Source organism: Chlorocebus sabaeus, chromosome 8 (assembly GCF_047675955.1).
Source record: "Chlorocebus sabaeus isolate Y175 chromosome 8, mChlSab1.0.hap1, whole genome shotgun sequence".
Lineage (NCBI taxonomy): Eukaryota > Metazoa > Chordata > Mammalia > Primates > Cercopithecidae > Chlorocebus > Chlorocebus sabaeus.
The window spans coordinates 103,497,206-103,520,406 of record NC_132911.1 but is presented as its reverse complement, the minus strand read 5'-3'; the positions used below and the strand labels follow the sequence as shown (position 1 = coordinate 103,520,406).

At 36.4% G+C, this 23,201-nt stretch overlaps 1 protein-coding gene across 7 annotated transcripts in view; it reads right to left on the bottom strand.

Annotated features, from left to right (window-relative positions):
* VPS13B (vacuolar protein sorting 13 homolog B) overlaps window positions 1-23,201 on the bottom strand; it is an 870,718-nt gene that overhangs the window by 110,227 nt on the left and 737,290 nt on the right. For all 7 annotated transcript variants that reach the window (XM_037999868.2, XM_073018246.1, XM_037999863.2 and 4 more), the window contains exon 40: window positions 1,131-1,327. In XM_037999868.2, the coding sequence (XP_037855796.2) occupies window positions 1,131-1,327 (197 nt within the window). The remainder of the gene's footprint in view (window positions 1-1,130; window positions 1,328-23,201) is intronic.

Sequence of the window (23,201 nt, the reverse complement as noted above, 5' to 3'; positions counted from 1 at the left end):
TGGTTGTGGTTTACTTTGTTTATTGTCTTTTATGGGGGCATGAGCAAAGGGGCTTAGCAGGAGTGCATAAGCTAGAAGTACTGAAGAATAGATTGCTGAAGCTATTTTTCTCTACTGTAAATTAGTGGATGTGTTAAGTAGGCAAAAACTGAAACGAGGATAATCTGGTCTAGAGATTTTGTGTGTGTGTGACAGGGTCTCGCTTTGTCACCCAGGCTGGAGTGCAGTGGTGAGATCATGGCTCACTGCAGCCTCACCCTCTGGGGCTCAGGAGATCCTTTCCCCAACAGCTTCCCAAGTAGCTGGAACTACAGTTGTGTGCCACCACACTCAGCTAGTTTTGTATTTTTTATAGAGATGGGGTTTCACATTGCCCAGGCTGATCTCAAACTCATGGGCTCAAGCAGTCTACTCACCTTGGCCTCTCAAAGTGCTGGGATTACAACTGTGAGCCACTTTGCCCAGCCAGCTCTAGGGATTCTTTATTGCCAATGAAGCTTTATAGGTGGATAAAACTTTATCTGCATAAAATCCTTTGGGTGTGAGTTATTTTGGTTAGCTACACAAGTTTCGTAGTGTCTGGAGGCTTGTCGTTTTTCTTTTTTATTTTTTTTTGAGAGAGTTGCACTTTGTCGCCCAGGGGAGGCTTGTCTTTTAAAGTTTTAAAAAACCAATTAGATGAAAATATTTCTAAAATTTACCTTTTAGAAGGAGACAATTCAATTTTTTTTAAACATTTCTTTTAATGCCCCCGGATAATCATTACTCATATTGATTATGATGTTATTAAGCTTCTGTTGAGGTGTGTGTATGACTGTATTCTTATTCTGAGGTTCAGGATGACTAGACTTTTTGTTTAGTTTGCTTTTTTGCATTTTTTTCTTTTTATATTTAAGGAACAGGTTCTTAGGGCTCACAGAGCTGTATTATGAGTAAAAACACAGGATTTTGAGTACACAGACTTTGAAACATCAGATTTTGTCTTTCTTTGTGGTTCTCATCTGTTGTTCAGACAGATGCAGCTGCTAGACAGCTGAGATACAGTGAAGTGAGGGGTCACTAGATAGGAAAAGATGACTTGACCATTGTTTCCCAGTGTAATACTATCATCTCATCTTTCACTGAATTACCTTTGGTCATCAGCTCCATTTTGACTGCTGTTCAAGACAATTCTCCAAAGATCTGAAGATACTAATTTCTTCTGGTCATTCACAAGATTGACATCCGGCAACTGCAGTTCACAAACTTTGCTTTCAGACAGACTAAATTCTCTAAATGCAACGAAAACCTTCTGGAGTTCATCCCAGTATTCCAAGCTACAAGGAACCTATGTTAAAATAAAAAAAAATTTAGAAGTTGCAAATAGAAACTATGCTCTTATATTTGTGGAAATTCATATTAAACCTTTATAAAAGTTATAGCATTAAGACCTTTAGAGGAGAATAAGGTTATAAAAGACAGCAATTTAGGATTTCTTTTCATGTTATTATATATTCATCCTGTTTATTTTTAAAGAACAATTCAATAATAATACATAAAAACAACCAAAATTTTAAAAGTAATAATGGAGAACAAATTCTGCAAGGTGTTAAATGTATTATAAACCCATAGTAAGTAAAAGATAAGGTTAGTGTAGTAACATACAAATAGATTAAAAGAATACAATAGCAGAGAAAGGGCTAAGTACAGACAAAATCTTACTGTGTAATGAAGGTGCCAGCCAGGCACAGTGGCTCATGCCTGTAATCCCAGTACTTTGGGAGGCTGAGGCAGGCAGATCACCTGAGGTCAGGAGTTTGAGACCAGCCTGGCCAACATGGTGAAACCCCGTCTCTACTAAAAATACAAAAATTAGTTGGCCGGGCGTGGTGGCATGCACCTGTAATCCCAGCTACTGGGGAAAGCTGAGGCAGGGGAATTACTTGAACCCAGGAGGCAGAGGTTGAAGTGATCAGCGGTCACACCAGTGACTGCACTCCAGCCTGGGCAACAGAGCAAGACTGTGTCTCCAAAAAAAAAAAAAAAAAAAAAAAGGTAATGACGGTGTCACATCAAATAAGTAGGAGAAAGATGGAAAATGAAGTTTGCAAGAACTGACTAGTCACTTGGTAAAACCAAGTGGGTCCCTACATGATTCTTTACACAAAAGTAAACTCCAAAATGATAAAATTGCTGAAGGCTAAGAAGTGAAAGTGTAAGAGTGTAAGAGAAAAAAACATGCTAATATTTCAAAAATGTTATAATAGGGTAGACTTTTGTATGTATGGCATGAAACCCATGACAAAATCAAAATTAAAACAGTAAACTGGGATAAGACAGGTAACATTCGATGACAGGTGAAGGAATATTCATTCTGATAGGAGACAGCTCTTACAAATCAATGAGAAAATGATACATAATCACAGAGAAAAGACAGATTTTACAAGTTCCTCAACTGTGCCAAACGTCTACTGCAAGCAGAGCATCCCCCTGGGGGCGCTTCTGCATCATGCCTGTGGGACTTGGGAACAAGGGAACCAATGAAAACACGATGCTCATGCTGCTTGCCATGCCACAAGCAATAGAGTTGTTTGCTTCTGACCAGCAGTCTTATTCCTTCTGCCAGCACCCATGAAACACTAACAAGATAACTTACTAGCTTGCACTGGGTAAAATCCCACACCCTCACAGCAATTAGATCACAGAAGAAAAAATATAACCAGCCAGTAAACACAAAAAGATAAAAAGATACTCAACTTCACCAATACTCAAAGAGATTCAAATTAAAACAATAATGTAATATTTTATTTACTAACCTTTCAGTTGAAGAAGACTGACAGGTCTAAGTACCGTACAAGCATGAGAAAAAACGACTTTTTTTTTTTGAGACAGAGTTTTGCTTTTTCACCCAGGCTGGAGTGAAGTGGCACGATCTCGGCTCACTGCAACCTCCGCGCCCTGGGTTCAAGCAATTCTTCTACCTCAGTCTCCTGAGTAGCTGGGATTACAGGCAGGTGCCATCATGCCTGGCTAATTTTTGTATTTTTAGTAGAGAAGGGGGCTTTGCCATGTTGGCAAGGCTGGTCTCGAACTCCTGACCTCAGGTGATCCACCTGCTTCAGCCTCCCAAAGTGCTAGGATTACAACCATGAGCCACCACGCCCAGCCAAAACTTTTTTTTTTTCCCTAGGAAGTATGCTTCTAAGAATTTGTTTTACAGAGATTCCAAAGCAAGAGAGTGTGTGCACACATATATACATATATACACACGTGTGTGTATGTACTTCAGTACTGTGTTTATTAATAAGAAAAGTTGAAACAAGTCGAATATCTGTCAATAGATTGGTTACATGTAACATGCAGATCTATAGAATGTATTTCTACACAACTGTTAAAATGAATAAAGAATATCTCTATGCCAGGCGTGGTGGCTCACGCCTGTAATCCCAGCACTTTGGGAGCCCAAGGGGGTGGATCACCTGAGGTCAGGAGTTCGAGACCAGCCTGATCAACAAGGTGAGGAACCCCATCTCTACTAAAAATACAAAAATTAGCTGAGTGTGGTGGCAGGTGCCTGTAGTCCCAGCTACTCCGGAGGCTGAGGCAGGAGACTCGCTTGAACCCCGGAGGTGGAGGTTGCAGTGAGCTGAGCTCATGCCACTGCACTCCAGCCTGGGCAACAGAGGGAGACTCCATCTCAAAAAAAAAAAAAAAAAAAAAAAAAAAAAAAAGAATATCTCTGTGTATTAACACAAAAGACATCTAGGAAATATTAAAGTATTTTGTTTAGGATAAGAACATGTGGGTTAATTCTATTTGTCTTGAAAAATAAAAGAGTGGCTCAGATGTGTTTCCTTTTTTGGAAGCATTCCCTAATTACCATCCTCAGAACTGATCACTGCCTCTCTGTGTCATGTCTATACCTAGTACACTACTCTAACATAGGACTCACTATATTTTGTAATTACTTATTTATATGTTTGTTTTTAGTACACTCTAAGATCCTTGAGGGCAGAAATGGCACATTATTTAAAAAAATATTCCTAGCACCTAACACACTTTTGAGGACATAATGGGATCTCAGAAAAGCTTCTTTAATGAATAGATTGCTCCTTAACCTTTGTTTCCTAAGTAACTAATTCTCAATCTTTTAACAGGAATAAATGTTGAAATAAACATTATCTCCACCTATAATTAAATTTCTTTTCTTTAAACAGTGACTTGAGCATCCATATATGATGAGATGCTGGAAGGAAGAGGGGAGAACAAAATGGATATGCAGAAGAGGGCTAATGTCATGAAACAGAAGCACACATTCTGGTTAGTGCTAAGTGACATATCCATGGCATTACACTTTTAGCCACCATTTCTTGAAATTTTCTTTTTTCTTGTTTTCCATGACATAATTTTCTCTAACTTCTTTTTTCTGGGTTATTGTTCCTGTATTTTCTCTCAGCCTGAAATACCTCTATACCCCTTACTTTCTCACTGTCTCATGTTTAAATCCTTCACATCAATCAATAACCAAATCGACCACCACCTATCTCAGCCTTTTCACCTCCCCCGATGGAAAAATCCTTTCCCTTTTCTGAACACAAATAATTTTTTAAAATGGAAATGTCTTTTACAGTGCTAATCACTGTATACTTCATGTTATAGTTATTTCTGTACATGACATCTTCTCTGGTGGACACATTCCTTGAGGGAATGATTTCCACTTGGCTAAGCTTTGAATTTTCACAGCACCTGGGAAAGTGAATACAGCAAATGTTCAAAAAGAGTTGCTGAATAAATGAAAGAATAATTCATGAATGAATGAATGAATGAACACATACTGGGTGGTTCAAACCATCTCTGGCACATGAAAGATTCTCCACAAAGAAGTATAGAAGTTGAAAGCATGAACTTTGGATCAGATCTATTGGGATTCAAATCCTAGTTCCATTAACTTTTTCTTGGGAAAATTAATTTTTCTTTTTATTTTCTGAGACAAGGTCTCACTCTGTTGCCCAAGCTGGGGTGAAGTGGCGTGATCACAGCTCACTGAAGCCTTGACCTCCCTGGCCCAAGCAATCCTCCCACTTCAGTCTCCCGAGTAGCTGGGACCACAGGCATGTGTCACCCTGCCTGACTAATTTTTGTATTTTTTTGTAGAGACAGGGTCTCCCTGTGTTGCCCAGGCTAGTTTCGAACTCCTGGACTCAAGCAATCCTCCTACCTTGGCCTCCCAAAGTGCTGGGATAGTAGGTGTGACCCACTGTGCCAGTCCCAAATTAATTTTCTAACACAAGTTCCCATATATGTAAAAAGGGGATGAGAATATAGCTACATTCATGAATTTTTGTAAAGATTAAATGAGACAAAGCATTTTATTTAGTACCACATAGTAAGATCTTGAGAAATGTTAGCCATTATTCCCCTCTCATGCTCAAAGAACACTGTGGAAGCTTACATGTTGTTACTAGAATCAGGGAAGTTGTAAGAGTTCTGATTATTAGATTTCTTAATAATGGATTGGACTTCTGGGAAGAAAATAATAAACTATGAATATGGATGTTCAAGAACACTGTACCCACAGTTCAATATTATTTTCTGCTACATACCTGTTAAGGTGTGGCCCTCCATATATGCTATGACTTCAGAGATAAAGGAATATATCATTATACATCTTTGCTTAACTACTCTCTGGACTGCCAGTGAGTCAGCCCTGTGGTTTGACACTCATAACAACCAAGGGTGGAAGAGATATGGCAACTGGAGTATAAATCCCTACAGAGACATATAAAAATCTCAGTGGAGGCCAGTTGCAGCGGCTAATTCCTATAATTCCAGCACTTTGGGAAGTGGAGACAGGAGGATTGTTGGAGCCTAGGAGTTTGAAATCAGCTTGGGCAACTCGGTAAGACCCTGTCTCTACAGGAAAAAAAAAAAAAAAATTAGTTGGGCATGATGGCATGTTCTTGTGGTCCCAGCTACCTGGGAGGCTGAGGTGGGAGGATCGCTTGACCCCAGGAGTTCGAGGCTGCAGTGAGCCATGATTGTGCTGTGGCACCCAGCCTGGACAACAGATGGAGACCTTGTTTCAAAAAAAAAAACAGAAAAAACCACACACACGCAAGCAAACAAACAACAAAAACTCAGTGGACAGGGAAGGACAAATGAGTTGAGAATAAGCATATTAATAATTTAATGATATAGTCACTTGCTGTGCTATCAAATATCAGATCTTATTTATTCTATGTCTGTATCAAAACAATACATGTGTCCCATACCATAAATATATGATTATGTACTCATACTAAAAATAAAAAATTTAAAAATGTGTTTATTATAAAATGTTGCATAAACACAAGTACAACAAAGAATATAAAACTGCCTATCTTCCCCCCCAAAAGAAAAAGCATATTAATATACCTATTGTTTTTGGTAATACAAACAATGGAACGTAAAGTTCAACATAATCTTTTTGGTGGAGAGGTTATACAGAAAATATGCAAAAAATACTTGTTTCTGGCATTGTCTCCTGAAATTCTGCATTACAATTAATATATAACAGCTTATAAAAATTAGCTGGCACACTGGAAGGCAGAGTAGGACCTTAAGGAAAAAACACCAGTAAGTTTTGAAGTACAAGGCGAGGGTTGGAGTAGGTCCATAATATAAGGCAGTCTAAGCTGGGAACCACTGTGTGAAGACATTAGGTAGCCTAGGGGCAACGAATGTGGACTGTACCAGCAGTGGGGCTTAGGGAAGGAGGAATTGTGGGAGCCTAAAATAAGAGATGTGGAAGAATGCCAAAGAAAAACTTTATTTAGTTCACAACTTGTGTGAAGCTGGCTCTGTAGTTACATACTTCAGCTGGAATATTCTCAGCTACTCCGAAAATTCAGAAAACAATAGATAACTACTATGGAGATACATACCAAAGTATGTCAGTTATGCGTCAGAATTTTCCTTTATGTGCCCTATTTTTTCTCTGTTAACAAAGGCATATTAATAAATTCACTCCAAATGAAACCTCTATTAAAAATTTAAATTGTATGCCTTTATACATTTATAAAAGTCACATACTTATTCTTTTTTCCCATTATAAGAATATATAATCATCCTTCAGTATCCATGGGGGGTTGGTTCTGGGACTACCCACGGATACCAAAATCTATGAATGCGCAAGTCCCTGATATAAAATGGTGCAGTATTTGCATATAACCTATGTACATCCTCCTGTATACTTTAATTAATCTCCAGATTCCTCATGATACCTAATACAATGTAAATGCTATGCAAATAGTTGTTATATGGTATTGTTTAGGAAATAATGACAAGAAAAATAAGTCTGTAAATGAGCAGTACAAATACAATTTTCTTTCCTTGAATATTTTTGATTGGTGGTTGGGTGAATACATGGATGTAGAACTGATGGATACAAAAGGCCAACTCTATTTGTCTTTAATACATCGAAGCAAAACCTAAAAACAACACTGACAATAATTAATATTTTAAAGATGATTTTACTCAAATATATATTGAACCATAAATTTACTTTTAAAAGCATATAGATATCATCTTTACATTATCTTATTTCTCCATCCTAAAAAAAAATGTCATTGATGTCACACTTTGGATAAAATCCTGGCCCTACCACTTAAATCACTGCTCTATGACCTTGGGCAACCTATTTAATGATTCTGAGCCTCTCAGTTCCCTCACTTGTAAACAAGGGTAATAAAACCTGTATTGTTTTTAGGCCAAATTAAGAATTTTTGACTTTATTTTCTTTGAAGGGTTGAAAGCAAAGAAGTGATGTTAAATTCATATTTTTCAAAGATTTTGGATACTATAGACAGTGGATTAAAAAGAGGCAAGTGGCCAGGAGCAGTGGCTCAGGCCTGTAATCCCAGCACTTCAGGAGGCCAAGGCAAGTGGATCACAAGGTTACGAGTTCAAGACTAGTCTTGCCAAGATGGTGAAACCCCATCTCTACTAAAAATAAAACAAAATAGCTAGGTGTGGTAGTGGGCATCTATAATCCCAACTACTCGGGAGGCTGAGGCAGGAGAATTGCTTGAACCCGGGAAGCAGAGGTTGAAGTGAGCCGAGATCGTGCCACTGCACTGCAGCCTGGGTGACAGAGTGAGACTCCGTCCCCCCCGCCAAAAAAAAAAAAGGAAAAGAAAAGAAAAGAAGAAAAAAAAAAAGGTAACATGGATGCAACAAGACCAATTAGGAGGTCTAAGCTAGAAATGTTGATAGCTGAGAGTATGGTTGGTGGCAACAGAGTGGTATGTAGGAGATTCTTGGGACATGTCAATTAATAAGTCTTACTGATTGATTGGCTGAGAAGTGAGAGGGAAGTGTCAAGAATAACTCCCAGTTTCCTAGCCTGAGCAGCCATATGGATGCTGATGTCATTTACTGAAATGGGTAAGACTGATACGTAGTATGTGTGGGTAGAGCAGGAGAGATCAGAAGTTCATTTTTAGCCATTTTGAGTTGCAGGTACCAATGAGCCATCCCAGCAAAAATACTGAAGAAGGGGTCGGCAATTCTGGAGACTGGAAGAGGGAGTTAATTGTGCTGATACACAGCTACAGTTTATTCAGCACTAGCCTTCTGTCAGGAGGGTATAGTGGAAAAACAGAGGGCAATGAAGTTTAGGGTACTTATTTGTAAGAAGGTATTTTAAATGATGAACTAAGAATGCAAATTGGTTAAAAAAGGGTATGAAAACGGTGAGCTGATGAAAAGAGGAAATCAGAGAACTACAGTTTAATGAATAGTTTAATGAATAACTGTAGTGGAGTTTGTTGAATAAGCAGGGCAGAGAGCTATGAAAGACTGTGAGGGAGCTTGAAATGCTGGAATAATGATTTAGGAGTCACAGCAGTTGTGGATGATGACAAGATCCAGGGCTTGTGCATGGGAATGAGTAGTTAAGTGGAGTGGAAAAGATTCCCAGAGACATGAGATCAAGGTAGGGTTATGGCTGGGTCATTTATGGCAGTGAAGAAAAAGGCTGGCAGCCATGGGGTGAGGACTTGTGAGAATCGGAGAGAACAACCAAAAAGTTAGTAGATGGCAACAACAAAGAGGGATGAGGAGAATATAATTAGAGAGAATGAGAAGCAAGGGGACATGACAAGAGGGTAGAAGAGTAAAGGCCAGTGGCATTGGTGAGCAAGGAGAACACTTACCCTCCTGGCCTTGAGATAAAAAGGACTTGAGAGAATGAACAGCCTCCACATCAGAGGGTCGCAATGGTGAACTAGGTTCCAGGGGACAGCGAGATTTTATTCAAGGTAATGGCACAGAAGAAATACTGGAAGAACAAGTGAAGGTTTAGTGGAGAGTTCACTAATCAAGGAGCAGATGATCCAGAGGGCAAAGTGGAAGGACATGGAAGGCTGAGGAAGAGGGAGGTTGGTAAGAGTAGGTACCGTATCTAGACAGGAAGAAATGCATCTTGTAGTTTGGGTGGTGACTAGAAAAGGAGGAAGTGAAGCATGTGGTGGAACTGACATCTGATGTAGGAGGAGTACAGACAATGGCTGTGGTTCTAAAGATAACCTACTACTACTTCTTGAGGCCTGGCTTACATGCCATGTGTTCTCAGATTAGTATTCTTAAAGTTAACAATGCTACCTTCTTTAACAGTCTTTTATTCTAAAAAGATATTGTTTAATATACTGGTATTTCCATTCAAATTATTTTGCATTCATGCCAATTTTTAACAAACTTTGCATTAACTTAACTCACTAATCCTCTCTTGTCTTTCAGTTAGAAGTTGACATTGTCCAACTAATCTCTAGGTTAGTGGTGACATAATTAAGCTAAAAACCTAATGTGATCATATTGTTCTTATAACTTCATATGGTAGCAATTAATTATTCTCAAGGAATAACTCTGGGCTCTATTTTGTGTGAGCTATTTAAAATAACTTTATTATATGCTTTTAGGTTTGAAAGAGATGACGTGAATGATCTTTAGTTACAATACCTATAACTAAGGATTTGTTATTAATGCCTGTACTGAATAACTTGAAGGAAAGATGACTATTCCAAGAGTTTGGTTGCCAAAAAAATAGTTTAGAAAGCCTGAATATCTAGTACTGAGTCATGGGAAGTGGGAACAAGTAAATTGGTTTCACTGGAAAACATTCCACACGTAACACATGGTACATTTCAAATGACTGTCAAGATTATATATTTTTTATTACATTTTGTTTTCCTATCCATTATTTGACAAGACCTAAAAAATTAGCCAGCCATACATAATAAACTGTACTCTAAGCATATGTGGTCTTTGCATATGAATATATCTTAGGTTGTATATCTGCCAGTTGGTAAGAGCATATGTATTTTTGCATTTAAAATGTAATTCCACAACTTGTTTCCATTTGATGGCTAATTTGGGAAGATTTGCATGTGTGTTGGTCATTTAAAAATATTTTTGGTACAAAGAATATTTTGGCACTTAATTTGTTTTTATTACTTAATAGTACTGCCAAGACTGTTAGCAGGGTTATGACTGCCCATCTGTCCTCATGGATTTCTTTGCGCAGGGGCTGCTGAAGCTGGGCCATCACCCCTTTAAAGCTCCACTTAGTCCCACTAAGCAACCTAGGCAAAAGATACAAAGGAAGTGTCTTTGCTGTATATATGTGCATAATAAAGAGCTGGTAAGTAGAGAGGGGAGATCTAGCAACTGATGTAGCCTAATAGAGTTGGTAGGTAGAGGGGAGAGATCTAGCAACTGATGTAGCCTATCAGTCAGCTTCAACTATGACAAAACAGGGTAGCTGATGGTATAAGGCTGGTTAGTGAGTACAAAGCCAGAGCTTCCATTCTAGACTTAGTTATTAGAGTTTGGTTACAGCAGAGGATACTGTCTTCATCACTCTTCACGCCATATTTCTAGACTTCCCAGGGTGCCAAGTTGGGTAATTATGAACAGCTATATATATATCATCATCTGTGTTTTGATAGTAGCAGTTAGTGATGGCAGCTGTGGTAGAAGAAACTACCTTTTGAATAGTATTCTCCAAGATACAAATTTACAGATTTTTCTTACACACTATTTTCAGGAGGAAAATATTATTCCCATTTTACAAATGAGTGAAATATGGCTCAGTGAAGTTAAGTAACCTGCTCAAGATTACACATTTAGTAAGTGTCAAACTTTTTGGGTGTAAATCCTATGCTCTTTAATAATTTTTAGATTAAATAAGATAGATTCCATAATGTGTCATTTACAATTTCCAGTTCCACTTTCTTTAAAGTGGGTTCTTAGGAAGCAATAAACAGAGAATATATTTTGATTTTTGCCACTTATCCCAGTCATTTAGTTGCTTCATTTGGCAGGTTTTTTTTTTTTTCTCATTAGTAGTCTTTTTATTTCAGCACTTTGAATATGTCATCTCACTGTCTTCCGGTTTCTATGGCTTTTGATGAGAAATCAGCAGTTAATCTTAGAGTATCCCGTGTATGTGATGAGTTACTTCCCTTTTGTTGCTTTCAATATTCTTTGTCTTTTGACAGTTTGTGTCTAAGTGTGGATATTTTTGAGTTTATTTAACATAGAGTTCATTAAGTTTCTTAGATGTATAGATAAATGTTTGTCATTAAATTTGGGAAGTGTTCACCCATTATTCTTCAAATATTCTTTCTTCCCTTTTCTCTCCTCTCCTTTTGGGACTTCCCTTATGCATATCTTGGTACACTTGATGGTGTGTCACAGATCTCTGAAGTTCTGCCCATTTTTCTTCATTCTTTTTATTTTCTGTTCTTCAGATTCAATAATCTCAAAACGACCTAACTTCAAGATCACTGATTCATTCTTCTTCCTGCTTAAATTTGTTGCTGAGCCCCTCTAGTGAATTTTTCATTTCAGTTATTACACTTTTTAATTCTGGAATTTGTACTTGTTTTTAAACATTCTTATTTCTATCTCATTATTAATATTCTATATTTGATGAGACATGATTCCTATACTTAAGCTTTTTAGACATGGCCTTTTTAGTTCTTTGAATACATTTAAAATAGGTGATTTAAGGTATTTGTCTAATAAGTCCAACATCTGGGCTTCCTCAGGGACAATTTCTATTGACTGCTTTTTTAACATATATGGGCTGTACTTTCTTATTTCTTTGCCCATCTCATACTACTCTCTTGAAAATGGCATTTTTAATGATATAAGATTTTATAATATTAATAAATAACATTTTAAACTATATTATTATAAATAAACAATGGAAACTTTAAAAATTAGATCCTTTCCCTTCCCCAGGGTTTGCTTATTTATTTCTTTATTTATTAATGAGATGGAGTCTCCCTCTTTTGCCCAGGTTGGAGGGTAGTGGCATGATCTCGGCTCACTGCAACCTCTGCCTCCCGGCTCATGAGTAGCTGGGATTACAGGTGTGCACCACCACACCTGTAAGCCAATCAAGGTTGATTGTAGGACTCTTGCTCAGAATGTTGGGCCATAAACCCGCTGTAGCTTACCAGCATTGAAGAGAAACCCTAATACCCCAATGCCTATGACAGCCATCTTAAAGCCATGAGGGCAACCGAACTTAGGAGGAAAATGACACCATGAGAGCCACAGAGGGGAGATGGAAAGAAACTAAGTTTTTAGTGCTGCCCTCAAACTGCTGGATCAGCCAATCATGGAAGCTTTATTGCCTCTTCATGCTCAGGTCCATAAAATAATAAATCCCTTTCACACCCAGCTAATTTTTGTATTTTTAGTAGAGATGGGGTTTTACCATGTTGGCCAGGCTGGTCTTGAACTCCTGACCTCAGGTGATCTGCCCCCTCAGCCTCCCAAAGTGCTGGGATTATAGGCATGAGCCACTGCCTCCAGCCTCCTCAGGGTTTATTATCCTTGCTATACATTGTAGTTGTTGTTTAGTAATATTTATGAGGTAATTTTGTAAAGTTTGTAATTTTCATTGTGTGGCCAGTGAGGTCTCCACTTGGTTAGTGAAGTCTCTACTTGGTTAGTGAAGTCTCCACTTAGTTAGTGTAGTAGTCAGTTAATGATTAAACAGACTTCCTTAAAGGTCTGGAAGGAGTAAGCCTCCAATTCTTTGCTGAAGGGCTCTGCCTCTGGCGCACACCTTCGACTCCTCCTTAGCCTTCACTTTACTGCTTGCACATAGCTTCAAGGACAGACAGAGGTGAGAGTACAGGACCTTCTCAGGTCTTCCCTGAGCATGCACGACTATGCATGGGGGTGTGCATAGTCTTATTCATGAGCATATATTTACAGTTTCCCAGGAATACGTTGGAGCTTTTCAAAACCCCATGGACATCTCATTCCTGTTTTTCCTTTCAAACGTTTTGGTTAGCCTATTGTTTACCCCAACTGTTTCCCATTGCCTCAAGCAACTTTAAAACTAATCAATTGCCTCTAATTATTTTTGACATACATCCCTAGGTGTTGTGGCAGGGCATGGGGGCATGGGGACTGGGGGAGGCTTTTTGCCCTTGAAAGCTCCTAATTAGTAACTTTTGAAAGAGTAATTGTTGTGAAACTCTTATTTTGATTATAGAAAGCTATTTTATGTCATTAACAAAGTAAAAGTATATACTGCACTCATACAATGTTAAGATGGTGATAAGACCAAATATATTCCCCAAAGAGGAAAGTACTAGAAAATTAGGAGACAAGTAGATAGGTGAAAGAGTTTTAAATTGATGACTGGAGGAGAGTAAGTAGATAGTTAAAAAATAGAAAGTGAGGTCTGGGCATGAAATAGACATGTTCAGTGACTGAAAGAGACAGTCTTTATCTAGAGATAGGGATAAATGGAAAGCAATATGAACATCAAAATCTTAATAAGCTAAGAAACCGGCTTTGCCTTTACACAATAATGGGAGGTTTCTCTTTATGAATGTGTTAGGGCTTAACTGTCCTTTTAAACATAAAGAGTATTTCTCACAATCAGTTATTTATAATTCACAATAGAAGACACATATTCTTCACTCAAAACAAATGCAAATTGAGTACAGATATTTTTCAATAGTTACTAAATAAAAATAAAATGTAGTCTGGTAATGGAAGTTGGTTTTTAAGTTTCTATTTCATTTAAAAAATCTACCAACAATGAGATAAAAGGCGAATGTCTTGCAATCTCAAAAGTTTTAGCTTATAATATTATTTCTTTTTATATGTATCTGCTTTTTAGTTGATTTTGAAGAAGGAAAAGAAAAGTTTCTATACATCTTCAACTAATAGAAGTCATACCAAAAAAAAAAAACCCTTATAATATTGGAACCAGTTGAGAAACCACAAGTATTCAAATGCAGGAAATCATGATTTTATAACATTTTAATGTGATCTACTCTTGGGAAACAAAGTTAACCAAACCCTATTTTTGTACAGGAAATATTCCAGCATACAGTTGTAATACATTGTGGTGAAGGGGTACAGCTGCAGATTTTTCACCTGTAATGCCCCACTGGTATTGTGGCTTACTGCATTGCATCAAGACTGCCTTCCTGTCCGGAAAACCCTCTAAGTACAAACAAGACTCTAAGTCCAGATTTTATTTTCCCCTGGTATCAGAATATGGTAATTTAAGAGCCCTGAGAAATACTTTTTAGACTTTAAAAGGAAATGTGTAACATTCTTTTATTAGAAACTATGTTTGGGTTGGTTTTTCAAAAAACTTAACATATGACCCAGTTATCTTATCTATTTATCAAGCTACCAGGTTTCAAGCAAATGCAGGTGTGTAATATGACATCTTTCAAAAAAATATTTTTCCTTAAAGAGAAATAATAAAAATATACTCAGAACTTCTGAGTTAAAACTTAGAGCAGGGGCAACTTTACTAGTTTATGGTGTCTTTTAATGAGACTACAAACTCTAAACTCATATTATGTTTTAGTCTCATTTCTAACTGTTCAGATATTTTACTTACTTGTATCAAATGCAGTCAAATGTACATCATTTGTTATAAACAACAATAATTGGGAATCAAGGAGAGCTTAATTCTAATCTAAATTTACTCTTAACTAGTTTTGTCACCTTAAGTTAAAGTCACCTAACCAATGTAAGCCTTAGTTTCCTTACCCATAAAAATTTAGGAAGATAGAATAAGATTACTTTAGCTCTTTCCAACTCTAAAGAGATACATAAATATAAGATTTACTTTTTAAAGTTTATATTTTAGGAAGAGAACTAATATATTAAAGTGCATACTACATGTAAAGATTTACATTATTCAATTTTAATGGTAATTCTGTAAGTTAGTAAGAGTATATCCATTTTACAGATCAAGAAAATAAAGCTCAGAAGGTTAAAAAAACCTGTCAAGGATCTCAATGATAATTACTTGCAAAGCCGGGACTCCTGGAGATTCCAGAGCCCAGGAAGCTCTTTCACCTTGTCATACTGACTCCCATATTTCAGTTACTTGATTGTGGTGGTTTTCAAAAATATAAACTGACAAATAAGCAATGCTCATAAACCAAACACTTACACTGTGATAACTCATTACATGATTATTTTAAAGCTAAAAAGGTGAAAATACAGTAATCATTGATAGTTGGTTCTTTTAAAATTTATTTTCAAGTTTTACATTCAGAGGTAGATAATAGGTTCTTAATAACTCTTGATAATGTGAAAACTATAGTACAGATAGACAACTCTCAGTAGTTGTGAAGAAGTCAATAAGGATTAGAGAATAACTTAAAATTTTTAAATATTTTAGAACAAAAGTCAAGTTAGCATATTTTATAAAGACTTGTCATATGTCAAATATTTAGGCTAGGTCTAGGGTCAGTAAACTTTTCCTGTAAAGGGCTATAGAACAAATGCTTTAGGCTTTGTTTGCCATACGGTCTCTGTTGCAACTACTTGACTCTACAACCACTTGACTCTGACTATTGTAGTACATAAGCAATATGTAAATGAGCATATGTGTCTATGTTCCAATAAAATTTTATTTACACAAACAGGTTGTGGGCTAGATTTGGCCTACAGGCTGTAGTTTGCTGCTGATCCCTTGATTAGATGAAAGGCAATGACCTTACAGAGGCCCTTTAGGGTATATGTCTACTAGGGAATAGTTCTCCATGGGTCTAGCACATTTCCACATATCCTATAGGTAAAGGCATTGCCTGCCTTTTCCCCAGACTACCTTTTCTTTTTTTAAAATTTAAAATTTATTTTTATTGTTTTAGACACGGAATCTTGCTATGTTTACCCAGGCTGGCTTTGAACTCCTGGTCTCAAGCGATCCTCCTCCCTCAGTCTCCTGAGTAGCTGGGATTACAGGCACATGCCATAAACCCGGTCCAGACTGTTTTTTCAAGGATAAATATATAATAAACAGTCAATGAAGACAGATAGTTGTCTCCCTAGAGAGAAAAGGGCAGGCAGGCTTACTGTCCATTATAAAATATCCAGGTACTCCAAATCACGGTCCTCTACTATAATACAACTCCCTGTGTGTGCAGACATCAGCTGGTCCTCTTCAGGTCATCCTCAGAAACTTAGGGTTTGGAACTAGCACATCTGCAGATACTCTGTTGTAGGTAACAAACTATGTTTCATCTCTGATCCAGCATTCTCATGTTTTCTATCCATGAGATTTGCAAATAAGGTAAAACTCTAACTTTTCACAATTCTTGACAATGTCTATACTTTACTGAAAGTGATTTTATATGTACCACATATATTACATACACATATAAATTTATGTTTAAAAATGTGCTTTAGCCTATCAAGTATACTTAATCTATTTATCAAATATTTATTAAATGTTTCCACGAGAAGTGTAAATTAGGAATACAACGATCAGCGAAGCAGACAGACATGATTCGTTACTTCACAGAATTTACAAACAAGTAATAAATAGTCAAGCACCTGGGGTTACTAGTGATTTGAAGTGTGTCTTAAAAATATATACATTTTCTTTACCAAGGTACTCATTCCATACTCTTCTGGCAGATTTGAATATGTCTTTATAGTCCAAATTAAATTAAATGAGTTAATTTGACTATTAGTGGAAGAGATCATCTTCTCATATAATAAGTCTGTAATTTCACACTGTAGAGCTGATTAAAAGTAGGCAAGAGACTCATGATTTTGACTCTGATGGAGGTGCTGATGAAAATAAAAATTTATAGGCAGATAACAGGAAGGAGAAAGAATAAAAAGCATGAAAAGCTAAAAAAAAAAAAAAAAAAAAAAAGCCTGCATAATTAGCTCCTGAGTAAGGGGCAGACTGTACAGTGTAATTTTGAAAATTAGTAATCTTAGTTGACCTCTGGTATTCTGGATTAATGTCCTAGGGGAATAAATCTCAGTGTGGTCAAAACAGAATTGTGTGCAAATTCCATCAACATTCCTAAGGAATTAGGCCCCAATTCTGGCCCCTACCTCTCTGCCCAAACTAATATCCCACTTCACACTACATAGACCTTTAGCTGTCATCAGTTTGTCTCCATCAGTTTCTTGACATCTCGTCCATCTTTCAAAACTACTCACTACACCTCTGACAAAAAAGAAAAACCAAAACAAAAAGCTCTCCCCAATCATCCAAATTAGAAGTAATTTCTGAATTCCCCAAACACCCATGTATGGTTTAAACTCTTATGGCACTTAATAACACTATCTAATGTTATCTGTGCATATCTGTGCACAGAGAACTCTAACTTATGCACCTCTGTAACTGCCTGCCTGTCCTCAGTGGTGCCCTGTGTAGAATAAGCACTAATTTCAGCTTCTATGTCTTTGTTCAAAACCCTCTCCAGAAGTGCTACAAAGGTCTCCTAGTCTTCAGCCTGCTCACTCAACAGGCTTTAATAGTCCACCCAACAGATTATGATGACAGTATGTAAGCCCAGACTATGGGCTTTACATTTTCAGTACATTAAGATAATCTTCTTCTATTTCATTTTAAGCTTTCATGAAGTCATAGTCAACACTCACTAAGTACTATGTTAGGCACTGGAGATCAAAGATAAATATCATATAAACTCTGTTCTCAAGAAGAGCAAAGTGGAAGGAAGTAATATAAATGGGCCCAGGGAAAGGGTAATACAGTGTTCTAAAGTGGGGCAACTTTTCCACCTGGTTGGAGACAGAGGATATCAGGGGAAGGCTTTCTGGAGGAAGGGTCAAGAAACAAACATATAAAAGTAACATAAATTCACACATATCCACAACGTGTTTGCTATTTTCAGAGTTCAACTTAAGGTCTTTTCTACCTTAGAAATACTTCATCATGAATGAATATAAAATATATACCATTTAATTAAAACTAAATGCATACAAAATATAAACCATTTCAAACACACATAAATCCACTGACAGGAAATAAAAATGTAATTGTTGCAAACCATTGTGAAGTCTCTTTTAAAAAATAGATAAGATATTAACATGTATTTGCATATAAACTTAAAAATCAGGAAACTTACTTTTTCCTTATGTGTATAATACATTTTGTTCATGACACATTAAACTACTTGGATTTATCCAAAACACAGGCAATAACAAATGCTGGTGAGCGTGTAGGGAAAAGGGTACCCATGTACACTGTCAGTAGGAATATAAATTAGTACAACCACTATGGAGAACAGTATGGAGGTTTCTCAAAAAACTACAAATAGAACTATCATATGATCCAGCAATCCCACCACTAAATATACCAAAAAGAAAGGAAATCATATATTTAAAGAGATATCTGCACTCTAATGTTTATTGCAGCATTATTTACAATAGCCAAGATTTGGAAGCAACCCAAGTTCCATCAACAGATGAACAGATAAAGAAAATGTGGTACATACACACAATGGAGTACTACTCAGTCATAAAAAAAGAATGAAATCCTGTCATTTACCACAACACAGATGGAACTGGAGGACATTATGTTAAGTGAAATAAGCCAGGCACAGAAAGACAAAATCTGCATGCTCTCACTCATTAGTGGGAGCTAAAAATTGAAATGATTGAACTCATGGAGATAAAGAATAGAAGGAAGGTTACCAGAGGCTAGGAAGAGTAGTGGGGCAGGGGGAGGTAGGTGGGTATGGTTAAGGGATACAAAAATATAGTTAGAATGAATAAGATCTAGTGTCTGATAGAACAACAGCGTGACTACTATCAACAATAATTTACTGTGCATTTAAAAATAACTAAAAGAATATAATTGGAAGTGTTTTTTTTTTTTTTTTTTTTTGAGATCAAGTTGCCCAGGCTGGAGCACAGTGGCACATCTCGACTCACTGCAAGCTCCACCTCCTGGGTTCACACCATTCTCCTGCCTCAGCCTCCCGAGTAGCTGGGACTACAGGTGCCCGCCACCACGCCCAGCTAATTTTTAAATATTTTTAGTAGAGACGGGGTTTCACTGTGTTAGCCAGGATGGTCTTGATCTCCCGACCTTGTGATCCACCCGCCTTGGCCTCCCAAAGTGCTGGGATTACAGGCATGAGCCACCGTGCCCGGCCTAATTGGAATGTTTATAACAGAAAGAAATAAATGCTTGAGGTGATGGATACTGCATTTACCCTGTTGTGATTATTATACATTGTATGACTGTATCAAAATATCTCATGGACTTCATAAATATATACATCTACTATGTACCCATAAAATTAAAAATAAAATTTTCTAACTACTTGCAATTTCAAAATATTTGTTCACATCTGATAAACATAAGTTATACTCATGTTTATATAGTAAACTATAGTATATACTTTCCCAACACAGTCATATTCTTAAATGACCACTTCAACCCTGTATCCACAAAGTGGAATGCAAAAAGAAGTAGTCAAGCACATATGCGACATATACCATTACAAGGAAACATGAATGTCTTTGATATTGATCATGATTCTTTTTTCCTACTGCCATGTCAAATTTGCTTGAAATAATGACATATAATAGTTTAGCACCAATCACTCTTAACATTATACACACCTGATTTACCACAGGATTTTCGAGTCACAGGATTTTCGAAAATATGTCTATTTACATATCAACTGAACATATCAAACCATACATCTGTTCGTTTAGTTGTTTTTAGGTTTCAGGTGGCTAAGGGAACAAGGAAGCCTCTCAAAGAATCTATAATTTTCTAAGTCTTGCAAAATCAACTCTTAGAAAATCTACAGAGATGCAAATTTCCTGGGCTAGAAAGACTGGCTTTTGATTCAGGAATTTGCAGATAGAATTTCTGGCTGTGCTGACCACTATTATTTGGTGTAACCTGTGTCCTGTTATGTGGATCATCAGGTACAAAGAATGTAATGTGGAAAAAATGAGTTTGGGGAGTGCTTTTTAGACTATTTAGTTAAATTCATAACACATTATAGGGTAGAATAAAAGCCACAGACACTTAATTAGCTATTTAGGGGATACATTACAGATTATAGGTAGCAAATTTTTCTCTTGAGATTCGTGAAAGATGACAAAGATAAAAATGTAAAATAGAAAACTAAGAAATAGTATGGATGGATAAACGACAACACAGATCCAAAAACCAGTGGTGCCCATAGACTAGGTCTTACATCCACACAGAATAGTCAATCAGGAACCTTCTCAGCTGTTTCCTACTCTAATCCTCTTCTCCTGATCCTGCTGCCCAAGAGAAAAAAAAAGTATTCTTGAAACAAAATACTCTTAGAAAAGTTAAAACAAAACAAAAAACCTCAGAAAGAACAAAATCTCCCTAATATAACAAATTCCCCAAAGTTTAGTATGCAATTCAAATGAATGGCATTAATTTAAGAGGCTTTTGCCTCAATAGAACAATAAACAACGAAACAATAAAAAATAATGACTTATTTTTAGGTTAAAAAGTATAAACATTTTTGCCGTATCTCACATAATTATACAATATTTTAAAGGTTTTTATTTCCATTAATAATTCTTGATATGCAACACTGACAATTCCAAAGGGCATCAGAATGATTTTACTTCTGAATGAAAAATATAAGATTACAGATTCTCTAAAAGGTATAATCCGGCACAGGTCTGAAGAACCGAGAGCTGGTCTGTATTCACTTGAATGTAAAGAATTATGAATTTTTTTCAACTACATATCCTTATATACAGAGAGGACTTCACTGTCTCTCAACTGGATATTATAGTTTAATAGCTTTATCTGAATATTTTAAAAAATTTTCCGGTTAAAAGCCAAAATCAAAACTAACTTTTTTTTTTTTGTACAATAACATATGTATTTCTAACTTCTGACCTGCTTTTCTCTTTGGATCCCATCCCTGACAGACATCTGTATTTTGTAACTTTTCCTACATTCTGGCTCTGAAGATACTCCAAGTTCTGGCCCAATAATCCTTTTCTGTTTGAACTCATTAGTGTGAGAATCACAGGACTGAAAAGGACTTTGGGAGGTTATATAGACATCAGCTTGCTGCTCTGAACAAGACTAACTCCAAACCATGAAAACAAATGATGTTTACAGACTTATAGAAAATGCTTTGCGATACAGTTTTTCATTTCATAAAAATGTTATTTGGTGGACATCACGGTGTTCTATAAAAAGAACTACCATACATCTTACATTTTTGGTTCATTAAAGGGATATTTATCACTGAAATAAATTATTTGCTGGGCTCCAATGGTCCAGAATTGGGGCAAGGGAAGTACTAAGCATGTATAATATTAGCATTGCTTTACTGATAATAAAACAAATGCTACAGATGTTGTTGATTCCATTCAGTTTGGTGTTTACTTTTAATCTATTTTACCCACTTCTACATATAAATGAGAATTAATATTTTCCAGGTTAATTTTTCATAAAAACAATCCTCCAAACCTGCAGAACTGGGCTCACTTACTAGATACATGATCTTGAACAGATTAATCTCTCTATTCACAGTTTCCTTTCCTATTAAATTATTGTGATGTATGGAATGTGCAAGATTTGGGAAGAGCAAAGCACAGAATGTATATAAACTGTTAAGCAGAATTTTTGGCACACAGAACTTGCTCAACAAATGCAGGATGCCTCCTCCCTCCTAGTGGAGGAATTTAAATGAATTTAAATTCTGTGGATTGGGGAAATTGCTGACAAACCATAGTACACATCAATGGATGCTAAAACCACGTGTAAAAGATTCATGGGGGACTTTATAATGATGGGCCAGACTAATACTACCTGATCAATTTTAACACTGCTAAAAGTGAAATAAGCAGATATCTCTTGCCTCCTGTTGTGATGCAGTAGGAGGAATATTCTTCTATCAACTGAGAAGTGTTCTTTCCAAAAAATCCAATTCAAATCTAATCAAACTTCTGTAAGGTGACTAGATTACAGAAAATATGGGGGACAGAGAAACATGTTAAACAATACTATAAAGACAGAGTGGGCCACAATCCAGAAAGTGGGAAAATTTACAGGCCAAATAATCCAATTTCTTCAATAAGTAAACGGCATAAGGGGGATAAAAGGGGACTCTTATAGATTAAATGAAACTTAAGAAACATATCAACTAATATAATGTGTGGACCTCAGTGGGATCCTAATTCAAATAAACCAAATCTAAACACAGATTTGTGAGACAACAGGGGAAAAATATAGACTGAGTATAATATGATATTAAGAAATTATTGTTAATTTTTGTTGGCTCTGATAATGTGGGTAAAATGATACAGCTGAGACTTCCTTTAAAATATTCCAGAAATAAAATAACAACATCAACAAAAAGTGGAGAATAGATGTAACAAGGACAATAGGATACTGAAAATTACTAAAGATGGGTCAGACTCAGAGTTTATTATACTAATCTTTGTACTTCTATATAGAGTAGTCCTTCCTTATCCATGAGGGATACATTCCAAGACCCCCAGTGGATGCCTGAAACTGCAGATAGGATTGAACTCTCTCTCTATGTATATACACACTATATATGTTCTTTTCTATACATGCATACCTATGATAAAGTTTAATTTATAAATTATGCTCAGTAAAAGATTAATATAACACTATAATAAAAGTTACGTTAATATGGTCTCTCTCTCAAAATATCTTATTGTACTGTACTCACCTATGGCTAAAAAAAACTGTAGAAAGTGAAACCATGGATAAAGGGAGACTATTGTATTTGAAATTTTTCACAATAGAAAAATTTTTTCAGGAAAATCATCACAATTTTTTTCAACTAAAATTGATTGAATGACAGAAGTCTCAGTTTGAAGAATAAAATAGGACACATATAAAACAAGAAACTTCCAAAAAA